Source organism: Perca flavescens, chromosome 7 (genome assembly GCF_004354835.1).
Source record: "Perca flavescens isolate YP-PL-M2 chromosome 7, PFLA_1.0, whole genome shotgun sequence".
In the NCBI taxonomy this organism is placed as follows: Eukaryota; Metazoa; Chordata; class Actinopteri; order Perciformes; family Percidae; genus Perca; species Perca flavescens.
The window spans coordinates 38,539,947-38,551,102 of NC_041337.1; the positions used below are offsets into that span (position 1 = coordinate 38,539,947).

Consider the following 11,156-nt stretch of genomic DNA (forward strand, 5'->3'; position numbering starts at 1 on the left):
TTTTGAAATTTGGCACATTATACAGTATCTCCAGACGGAGCTGACAAAAAGTTATCAAAAGAATTTTGCTCCGTTCAGAAATGCGGAAATAATCTATGAACAAATTTGTGAGTTAGCTACGAAAATTCTTTTCTTTTTTTCAACGCAAAAAATGTAGGTTCTTGTTTGGCATGACACTCTGAGGCTAGCCAACGAATTCTGCTAACAATGGCCACTAGGGGGCGCTACAAGAGGTCACACCTAAAACTACACATCTACGCCTCGCGTCGGTGCTCCGTTGTTTGGTTCATTGTTTGGTTGGTTGTTTGGTCCGTTGTTTGGTTCGTTGTTTGGTCCGTTGTTTGGTTCATTGTTTGGTTGGTTGTTTGGTCCGTTGTTTGGTTCGTTGTTTGGTTCGTTGTTTGGTCCGTTGTTTGGTCTGTTGTTTCGTTCGTTGTTTGGTCCGTTGTTTGGTCCGTTGTTTGGTCTGTTGTTTGGTCCGTTGTTTGGTCCGTTGTTTGGTCCGTTGTTTGGTTCGTTGTTTGGTCCGTTGTTTGGTTCATTGTTTGGTTGGTTGTTTGGTCTGTTGTTTCGTTCGTTGTTTGGTCCGTTGTTTGGTCTGTTGTTTGGTTCATTGTTTGGTTGGTTGTTTGGTCCGTTGTTTGGTTCGTTGATTGGTCCGTTGTTTGGTTCATTGTTTGGTTGGTTGTTTGGTCCGTTGTTTGGTTCGTTGTTTGGTTCGTTGCTTGGTCTGTTGTTTCGTTCGTTGTTTGGTCCGTTGTTTGGTCCGTTGTTTGGTCCATTGTTTGGTCCGTTGTTTGGTCTGTTGTTTGGTTCGTTGTTTGGTTCGTTGTTTGGTCCGTTGTTTGGTCCCATGTTTGGTCTGGGGTTTTAGTCCTGTGTCTGGGAAAACAACAGACACATTATTTCCATAACATTTTACCTCAAATCTAATTTCACAAGCATTTAGGTATATGGAGTGCTAGCGAAAAAGATAACGCTAGCATAAGGCATGGCTAACTTCATTAACGATGGTATTACTATATTTGTCCTATGTAATTTGTTATCATAAGTTGAAGAGAGAAATTGACTTTTACCTCACACAATAATGAGTACAGTCACTGGCCCTCCAGTTTGCTCTTTTCACCTTCAGCTCCCGCTGTGTAATTTTTTGCAGCTTCCCTCTTTCATTACAGCCAAACGCACAACAGTTGGATATTTTTTCAGTGATTTATGTCATTTTTTTAAATAATTTATTAAATTTTTCCACTATTCCCTGAACTATGTGAATGGGAATCAGATGAATGTTGGTACCAAACATGGAGTCCATGAAACACGTGACAACATCGGAAACAATCGCATAATGGGATAGCTCAGAACATTAGATTCCCTAGTTGGCCAAACTCTCTCTAAAATATGCCTCTGGTAAAACCAAGGAGGTAAGCTTCGCTTCAGAACTCAAACCTCCGATGGCGCCATTTTGATGCTACAAAGCCATCACCACCCGTTAGCATTCCACTGACTCCCATTCATTTTGACGTCACTTTGACAGAGAATAACTTTACATCTGAAGCGTTTAAAGACTCTATTTGTCCGTTGTTTATTTCTAAAGAAACATGACAATGTAAAAAAAAGGCTCCATTACCTTGTATCTCATGTTATGGCACCATAGCAGACATCTTTATAAAAATAGGCTAACGATTGGGTCATAACCACGAGACTTACTGTCACACAGTAGAGGAATTACCGTATAGTACAGGAGAAGCTCACAGGCAGATTGGACATACATTAGCTGTTTAAGTTTAATTACTAATGTTAACTAGCATGTTAGTGAGCAATAATTACTAATGTTAACTAGCATGTTAGTGATCAGTAATTAGCCTGTGCCCATGTTATCTCCTTACATATACCTACACTCTCCGTCTCTGTAAGATTGGGAATGATTGAGATTTCTCTTGGCACAGCTACCAGAAGACTTCACACTTTCAGACACGTTGCTCACGTCACATCTACGTCTTCAAGCTCAGTTGGAGGCTGCTCAGTAACACTCAGCCAGCACCGGGAAAGTTCCTTCAGTGGTCTCCGTCCAGAGACCCGGGGTCTGTTGGTCCATTATATATATACTGTCTATGGGTAAACCTGATACAGCAGCTCCCTCTACTGATCTCTGTGTAGATTACAGTCTGTCGGACTCTGAATGCAGCAGCTACCAGCGTAGCTAACCGGTAGATTAAACTCTTGCCGTATCCGGTCGGCAAAACAGCAAAAACACCCTTCTTGCAAATGAGCGATTGGAGTGCCGTCTTCTGTTCCTCTTTTCGATAAAAAGCCAAGTCTAACTCGTTCATTTTAGCAGCCAAAGCCATTTCAAACAACTGGTGTTCATCCTTAGCCATCTTGCAATGTTTACTAATGACTTGGACGTCATCTGTTTAGCTGGCCTCTGGCCCGCCTATATCAGATACAGCGATGTGATTGGTGCAGCTCGGCTACCAGGGCATAGTTAATGAGCATCATTACTGAATGCCAGAGGGACTCGCTCAGCAAATTACAATTGTGCTCTCAAGAGAACTCTGGATTTCCAGGGTAGTGGCCGAATACTGCTTATGTAAAAATACATATATGATTAAATCACTATTGTTAGGCAGAGTGTCGTCTGTAATTAATCAACCTGTTATAATTATTGACCAACTATTAGATATATAATCTGAGATTTATTTGGAGATGGAGTCTACCTGTGTTCGATTTCTAATAAAGACCAAATACTTTCTTGTTTGTTCTAATTTGATAGAAAGTAAGACTTATTATATCTTATTTATGTAATAATTACAGGATAGTTTAGGCGTTTGGCCTTTAATTAGGGTATATACTGTTTGTTTTCTGTCCAAGAAAAACATTAATTCTAGTTATGTTCTATTTTCATACAAAGTATGGCTTATTACGTCTTTTTAATATACCGGAAAATAAAGTGTGACCACATGATCCATCCCCTCTTTTAGATCTTCTTCTGTTTTATCTGTTACTGCCCAACAGATTGTAGTCATAGGATTTTATGTTTCTTTAAGAAAGAGCTGAAGACAACACAGTCTCACTCCCTACTCGTCAAATGGCCAAGGACCCCTGGCGTTAAGTTCCAACGACAGAGGGGTACCCGTTGCGTTATTTTTCGACATGGGGTTCCGTCAGATAGACATTCATGTTAATCCCTCACCGTCGGATATCGACGAAAGAAAAAACACGCCCCCTTAACTCGAAATCTGTGACACTTTTATTATTGTTATTTTTAGCCCAATAACCGCTGTTTTAATCAACATTTATTCATGAGATATTATCATGGTTTATATGTATTTCTTTTAATGTTATTATTTCGGTCTATTTGGGCCAGCAAAGCTGGGTTGCTTTTTTGTTTATTTATATTTTTAAAACTATAACGCTATATCTATCGACATTTATTTATGTGATATCATGGTATTCATTTCTTTATTTTAATAATATTAATTCGGTCTTATTACCGGTGAAATATTACAGTATGCTATAATACAGAACATTACGATATGATCTGAGCTAGATGCATTCAGAGCTGATATCCCCCAATGCTACGCGGCCATTCATTTCAAAGAATCGGGCAGCGATCAGCGGATCTTTAACACCAGGATCGCTTCAATATACATATATACAGTCAGTGATTGTGTCACCAGCAGCAACAACACGTTGCTCAGTTTTGTTCCAGTAAGTTATGCACCATAATAACGTTTAAAAACATCCGCGGAAGTGATGTAGTAATTACCCCTCCTCGTCTGTGAAAGAATGTGCACGTTGTACGTGAGAATTTACACAATAAAATACTAATAATGAAAAAAAAGGTTTCATGCTATGCACTTTGACTTGCCTTATATATACTATATAAACAACCTACAGATGAGTGTTTAGAACTAGCCTAATGGCTTGTTTGACTAATTTGCATTTGTTCTAAGTTACACTGTTGTGAAAAACAAAAAATAAACTATTTACAAAGAGAAGCATTTTTTATTTTATATTCCATGCTTAGTTATTTAAATTATTTTTTAATTTTGAATGTCTATCTGACGGACCTCCCCATCGATGAAATAACGCAACAGGTAACCCTCTTTCGTTGAAAACTTAACGCCAGGGCTCCTTGGCGAGTTGGGAGTGAGACTGTGTTGCTGAAGACAGGAAAGAGGGGAGAGAGAGAGGAAAGGATCTGATGTTTTTAGGGAAGACTGTTGGCTCCAACCCTGGGCTGAATAAAGATCTTTTGGTTCAGAAGTGGGAAAAGGTCTGAGAGAGTCAGAGGATCACCAAACTCAGTAGGAGCCATCCTCTGGGGACCAGGAATGTCTCTAGAACATGACAACCTATCAAATATTTGGTGAGATATTGGACCATAAAGACGGTTAAAATTCAGATGAAAATAACAAAGAGACGTTTCTTTACCTGGTTTCCTGTTCGAGCTAGGAGAGGGATCTCTACTCCGGGTCCTGCTGAGAGATAGATAGATAGATAGATATATAGACAGATAGATAGATAGATATATAGATAGATGGATAGATGGATGGATGGATAGATGGATAGATGGATGGATAGATAGATGGATAGATGGATGGATAGATAGATGGATGGATAGATGGATAGATAGATGGATGGATAGATAGACAGATGGATAGATAGATGGATGGATAGATGGATATATAGATGGATAGATGGATAGATGGATAGAGAGAGAGATAGATAGTTAGATAGATGTATGTATAGATAGATAGATAGATAAATAGATAGATAGATAGATAGATAGATAAATAGATAGATAGATAGATAGATAGATAGATAGATAGATAGATAGATAGATAGATAGATAGATAGATAGATAGATAGATGACAGCTCTATTAAGATATCGGACTGATAAAGATACTAAAATCAAAACGAAACTCAACAGGTGATGATTCTTTACCTGATGTCCCGGGGTTGGAATGTCCTCCCCCCCCCTGCAGAGAGATTCATACAATGAGGGAAAGTTTGATTTTTAGAAAGAAAAACAAAAACAGAACTCCTCTTTATTGTTATTCTGCCTCCTCGGTTACTGCCACCCCCACCCCTGCACAAATATGTTTATATTAACAGTGATCAATAAATGAAGCTTCTTAACGTGTGCTCTACTTGTCCCAGTTTGGGCTCTAAAACTGTAGAAACTGATGAAGATGAAGATATTGATGGTCAGATGAGCAGATATGATTATAGATCTGATTAGTCAGTCCCTCCAGGATTTGATGGCCTTTTTTCAGATTGTTGGGGCCAAAATGTCTGATTTGTGGCAGCTTTTGTTAACAATTGTGATGAAAGTTGTAATAATAATATATTACATAATATGATTATAGATTAGATGTTGTAGCCAATAACACAGACACATGCACACACACACACACACACAGACACACAGACACACACTCACAGAGACACGCACACACACAAACACACCACACACACACACACACACACACACACACACACAGACACACACTTACAGAGACACACACACACACACACACACACAAACACACACAGACACAGACACACACTCACAGAGACACAAACACACATAGACACACACACACATACACATACACACACACTAAATAAATATGATTTTAGCAACGAAATTGTTGGCCTAAAACAGTCCTTACTTCCCCTGTCCCAATCACTTGTCTGCTTCGCTACACAAAGTGTTGTGAACATCTTTAAACACTGCAAAGCCAAAACAAGTCTGGGCCCAGACAACATTGGTAGCCGTGTTCTCTCCTGTTTTGCAGAACAGCTAGGCCCCATTTTTAATTATATTTTTAATCAATCGATGTGTCAACAGAAGGTTCCTGATTTATGGAAACAGTCTATTATAGTTCCTGTTGCAAAAATCAGCCGCCCAAAGATTTTAAATGACTACAGACCTATAGCCCTTATTTCACTTGTGATGAAGTCCTTTGAAAAGCTGATCAAAAGAGAACAAACATTTAGGACGAACAGTCTCCTTGACCCACTACAGTTTGCATATAGACTCAACAGAGGAGTCCAGGATGCAACTGTGACAGTACTCAACCTCATCCTTAAACATCTTGAGGGAAATAAAAACCACGCTAGACTACTGTTTGTGGATTTTTCTTCAGCCTTTAACACCATTCAGCCGCACCTGTTGATTGAGAAGCTCTTGCATCAGTTCCAACTGGAGGCCAACCTTGTGGGCTGGATATTGGACTTCCTTACAAATAGATCTCAGCGAGTGAGGGTGAATGGTCACTTCTCTTACTGGGCCCTCTCATCAACTGGCTCACCGCAGGGGTGTGTTCTTTCCCCCCTCCTCTATATTCTGTACACCAACGACTGCTGCTCTGTGACTTAAAACCGACACTTTGTCAAGTTTGCTGATGATACGGTTATTGTCAGCTTACTGAACAATAAGGAAACTTCACATGGTCCGGTCATGGACCACTTTGTAACATGGTGCCAGAATGCCTTTCTTGAGCTGAACGCCTCAAAGACTAAAGACGTGTATTGACTTTAGGCATAATGTCACTAACAATGTAAAAACTAGTATAAATGGTCAGGAAATAGAGGTTGTTAAAGAGTACAAGCATTTAGGATCCATTATTGATGACAAGCTGTGCTTCGAGCCAAATACTAGTTTGCTTTGCAAGAAAGGCCAGCAGCGCCTGTATTGTCTTAGAAAGCTGGCCAAGTTTAATGTGGACAAGACCCTGTTGACCCTTTTTTTATAGGTCCTTTGTTGAGTCAGTGGTCACCTTCTCCTTAATCTGCTGGTATGGGTCTTTTACTGTAAAACAAAAAAACGCCCTCTCCAGGCTAATTAAGGTGAGCAGCTGTATCACAGGTTCTAGGCAAAAAGGCCTGGAGGAGCTCTATCAGAAGCGGATGCTAAAAAGGGTTGAATCTATCCTGTCAGATAGTTCTCATCCCTTACGGGCTGAATTTCAGATGTTGCCATCCGGATCACGCTTTATACTTCCAAAACTCAGAACAAATAGAAATAAACACTCTTTTGTACCTGCAGCCATTCTACTTTTTAATTCTATAAAGAACCATAGATAACTTGATTTATTGTTTATGTTTTTAAATTGGCCTGCAAGGTAGGCAATCTCTGTATTGTGTGTACGATTGTGTGTGATTTTATTATACTACCTGCTGCACAACAAATTGCCCCCACTGGGGGACAAATAAAGTAACTTGACTTGACACACCACACACACACACACACACACACACACACACACACACACACACACACACACACACACACACACACACACACACACACACACACACACACACACACAGAGACACACACACACACACACACAAAGAGACACATTTTAACCATTTATTTATGTCCACATAAAGAAAAATAGTACAGGGACACAAATATTACAGATGCAGTACAATACAAGACAACTCATGGACCAGTGGCACACAGCATATTTTCATAATATCACTTAACAAGCACAAAACTCAGTTCTTAAGGATATAAGTAGCAGCGTCTCATACACACACACTTACACACACAGACGGACCATTTCAGGTCATATACAAACTTACAATCCATGAGGCGCCACACGCCGGCCACAACAACGGCACAGGCCGCCACTCGCGGGATGCGATCCCCGGGCGCAGGGGCACAAAGCAACGGGGAAACGTAACGCCACACGCCGGCCACACAAGATATTGATCCAGATTAATTTTAGTAATTTAGCTATTCAGCATTCACACACATGTTCTGCAGGAAATGCATGTTCTAGTTTGTTTGGGCCAGTTGTACCTTATTTTGTGTACCGTGTGGCTGAGATATTTCAGACCAAAGTGGTGGACTGATAACAGGGAAACATGAAGCTCACCATGATGAAATGAGCATGTGTATAATCAATGCTGTTGTTACATCACCCACCCCATCTTTTTATTATTCTCTAATTTAGTAGGATTCATCCTCTGGGAACCCTGAATGTTCAGATGACAATAACAAAGAGACATTTTATTTACCTCGTCTCCTGATAGCCTGAGACTCACCTGAGGATCAGCTGATGGACCTTCATTCAGCCTTTCCAAAAACGTAGTCACCTGTTTTAAAATAAACACAATTTCAAGTGGAAGTTAATTAAATAGAATAGGATTCATCCTCTGGGAACCCTGAATGTCTGTATGAAATGAAAATCTATCAATTATTCTCAACTAACAACAAGCAGCTAAAATTCAGATGAAAATAACAAAGAGACATTTTTTTTTTACCTTGTTTCCTGATAAAAAGGCGATCTGTTTGTCTATGTCTCCCCTGGCTGCTACTCTGACTGCTGGTCCGGCTGCTGCTGCGTCTGCTGCGTCTGCTGCGGCTGTTCTGGCATCTGTGGCTCTTCTGGCTGCTCTGTCTACTGCGTTGTCTGCTGCTTTGACTAGTACATCTGATCTTTCTTCTACCCAATCTAGTGTGAGTTCTTCTTTCAAATCTTCCTTTGCTATCTGTTTCAGCACACGTTCCTCCTGTTTCATCTTCAGTTTCTTGTACAGTTTGCTGTAGTTTGGATCCCTACACCATGACCAGACTCTCATTCCCGAAACCATACCAAGGATAACCAAGATGAGACTCCAGCCGACGTTCTGAAAAAGGACAAACTAAGATGGTTATTTTATCACCAGGGAAGTTGAGAAACAGCAGTAGCTTTAAAAAATGTCATTCTGTTACCATGAGATCAAGAGACAACAGACCTTCTCACAGACCAAATCTACAGTTAGAGAGTCATCCTGATCTGGAACATCTAATCTACATAATCTAAACTCAAACTGGGAAGCTGCTGCTCTAGTCGTCTCATTAAATCAGACATATCATTATATTGTTATCTCTGGTTCACCAGTTAGTAGCTTAACATTATCACCTTAAAGAATAACTTCTATATTTTTCAACCAGGGACATTTCTCCATGTTTTTGTGTGTAAGTGACTGATGGGAACAAAAATATTTTACATTGGTCCAGTATTGAGCGAGAACGCAGAAGTCAACAGCGGTGATACAGCAACATTATGGGATGGATCCCTACAGAGATAGACCTTTTAGTTAAAGAGTAAGATCCTTTTAGTTTAACATGAAACAGCCCCGAAATCACCATCACCAAACTACACCAGACTCCATGTAAATAATCAGGACTTTTAGTGTGTATAGAGCCAGCATATCTCCACCAGACTCCATGTAAATAATCAGGACTTTTAGCGTGTATAGAGCCAGTATATCTCCACCAGACTCCATGTAAATAATCAGGACTTTTAGTGTGTATAGAGCCAGCATATCTCCACCAGACTCCATGTAAATAATCAGGACTTTTAGTGTGTATAGAGCCAGCATATCTCCACCAGACTCCATGTAAATAATCAGGACTTTTAGCGTGTATAGAGCCAGTATATCTCCACCAGACTCCATGTAAATAATCAGGACTTTTAGTGTGTATAGAGCCAGCATATCTCCACCAGACTCCATGTAAATAATCAGGACTTTTAGCGTGTATAGAGCCAGCATATCTCCACCAGACTCCATGTAAATAATCAGGACTGTAAGTGACGGCTAGTTCATTTCTTCATGGTGCTAAAATATCTTCAGAGATGAAAGGAAAACTGCATCCGTAGAGACTATCTTCCATTATTTAACCAACCAAGGGCTGATACAACTACTTATTTCAAAATATCAAATCCCCCCCAAAAATTGGGAAATATTTCTTGCTCTATACACACTAAAAGTCCTGATTATTTACATGGAGTCTGGTGGAGTTTGGTGATGGTGATTTCGGGGCTGTTTCATGTTAAACTAAAAGGATCTCCTCTTTAACTAAAAGGTCTATCTCTGTAGGGATCCATCCCATAATGTTGTCAGACACTTAGAATAATAATCTGAGTCTGTCAGCAGCAACAACAGAACTTTTAGTGACTCTAACTGCTGCTGAACATTAGTCCGGTAGGGTTACATTACAGCTCGGTTCTGGTTTAATACTGGACCAGTTTCACAGATTGTTGTTCCATCAGACACTCAGACACACACACATGGAGATGTAGAATCCAATTTAAAAACAAAAACAAAGTTACTCTTAAACTCATGTTAAGAGGATCATCACAAAAAACAAACTCATGAGTCCAGGATGAATAACCATGGTACAGATACTGTGTGCAGATAATACACTGTTGAAAGACCACAGTAAAAAACAGAATAACAGACTGACATGATGTGAACAAAACAAGAAACACTCACCTCTGAAGTTGATTTCACATTGGAGAAGGTCTCCTGTTCCGTAAAGTTGAATGTGGCTTTGTCTTTGCAGGCTATGTCTTTGTGGTAATAACAAACAGCCCATTCTCCATCAATTAACAAAGAGATAACCCACAGCAGACCAACTACAACTGCCTTGATAAACTGGTAACTTATATATTTCAAATTATCATCACATCCCTTCCTGTTACATCTGCATGCCTTTCCTTTATAACTGCATTTGATCGTCCAGAATTGAAATACAAATAAAACTATAGATGGTACAACCATGTACCAAAGACTGTGATGACCGCTACCATCACAATCGCACTTGTAATCCCTGTCAATCACAACCTTGTAGATAAAAATCACGATGATTGAGACAAAGGTGCTGACTCGGGCGAACGTGACGGATGAATACATCTTCATCTTTGCTGTAAAGTTAGAATCTGCTGAGAGCTGCTGCCTGGTTCCTCTAGATATACTAACATGAAATATGAAACCAAATCATTTCCTCTTTTACATGAATGAGGGTGTGGGCGGTGTTTCTCATTCTCAAGAATGCAAAGGAGGGACGGTTCTTGCTCTGAGAGATTTCTTGATGTTATTGTGCAATAACACAGCACAGAGGTAGTGCAGTGCTTTAAAATAGAAATAAAAAAGAATTCAAATTTTTTCAAACTTTTGACCTTAGTATATTGTGTTTGTTTGTAGTTTAGCTCAAACACCGCTAATAAATTCAACACAGTGGAACACTATCCCTATTAATATTAGTGTGTATAGGTTTAGTCATGTTTCTCTAAATGTTTTCAGTATTAAACTTACATGTTATTATAAATCTCAACACTGTCTCCTCCTAACTCCTGATAAATCATAT

General features: G+C 39.6%; 1 protein-coding gene across 3 annotated transcripts; it reads right to left on the reverse strand.

Annotated features, from left to right (window-relative positions):
* Window positions 1–815: 815 nt before the first annotated feature.
* Window positions 816–10,747, reverse strand: LOC114558467 (uncharacterized). 3 transcript variants are annotated; one of them, XM_028582498.1, is made up of 6 exons: window positions 10,283–10,747; window positions 8,285–8,650; window positions 8,066–8,116; window positions 4,950–4,983; window positions 4,435–4,478; window positions 816–882 (listed from the first exon to the last, which is right to left on the reverse strand). In XM_028582498.1, exons 1-6 carry the CDS (start codon window positions 10,706–10,708, stop codon window positions 871–873), a joined length of 933 nt encoding a protein of 310 aa, XP_028438299.1. In that variant the 5' UTR covers window positions 10,709–10,747; the 3' UTR covers window positions 816–870. The 3 variants fall into 3 exon arrangements, with proteins under 3 accessions (XP_028438299.1, XP_028438298.1, XP_028438297.1); XM_028582497.1 differs by having other exon boundaries at window positions 4,435–4,481; XM_028582496.1 differs by lacking the exons at window positions 816–882; window positions 4,435–4,478; window positions 4,950–4,983 and having other exon boundaries at window positions 7,803–8,116.
* Window positions 10,748–11,156: the final 409 nt, after the last annotated feature.

Bases quoted from the DNA above. Each gene is read 5' to 3' on its own strand.
- LOC114558467 (XM_028582496.1), bottom strand. From the start codon at position 10,708: ATGAAGATGTATTCATCCGTCACGTTCGCCCGAGTCAGCACCTTTGTC. The intron at 8,651-10,282 runs GTGAGTGTTTCT...GTCCTTTTTCAG, and splicing joins ATGTGAAATCAACTTCAGAG to AACGTCGGCTGGAGTCTCAT. The intron at 8,117-8,284 runs GTAAAAAAAAAA...ATTTTAAAACAG, and splicing joins CCTTTTTATCAGGAAACAAG to GTGACTACGTTTTTGGAAAG.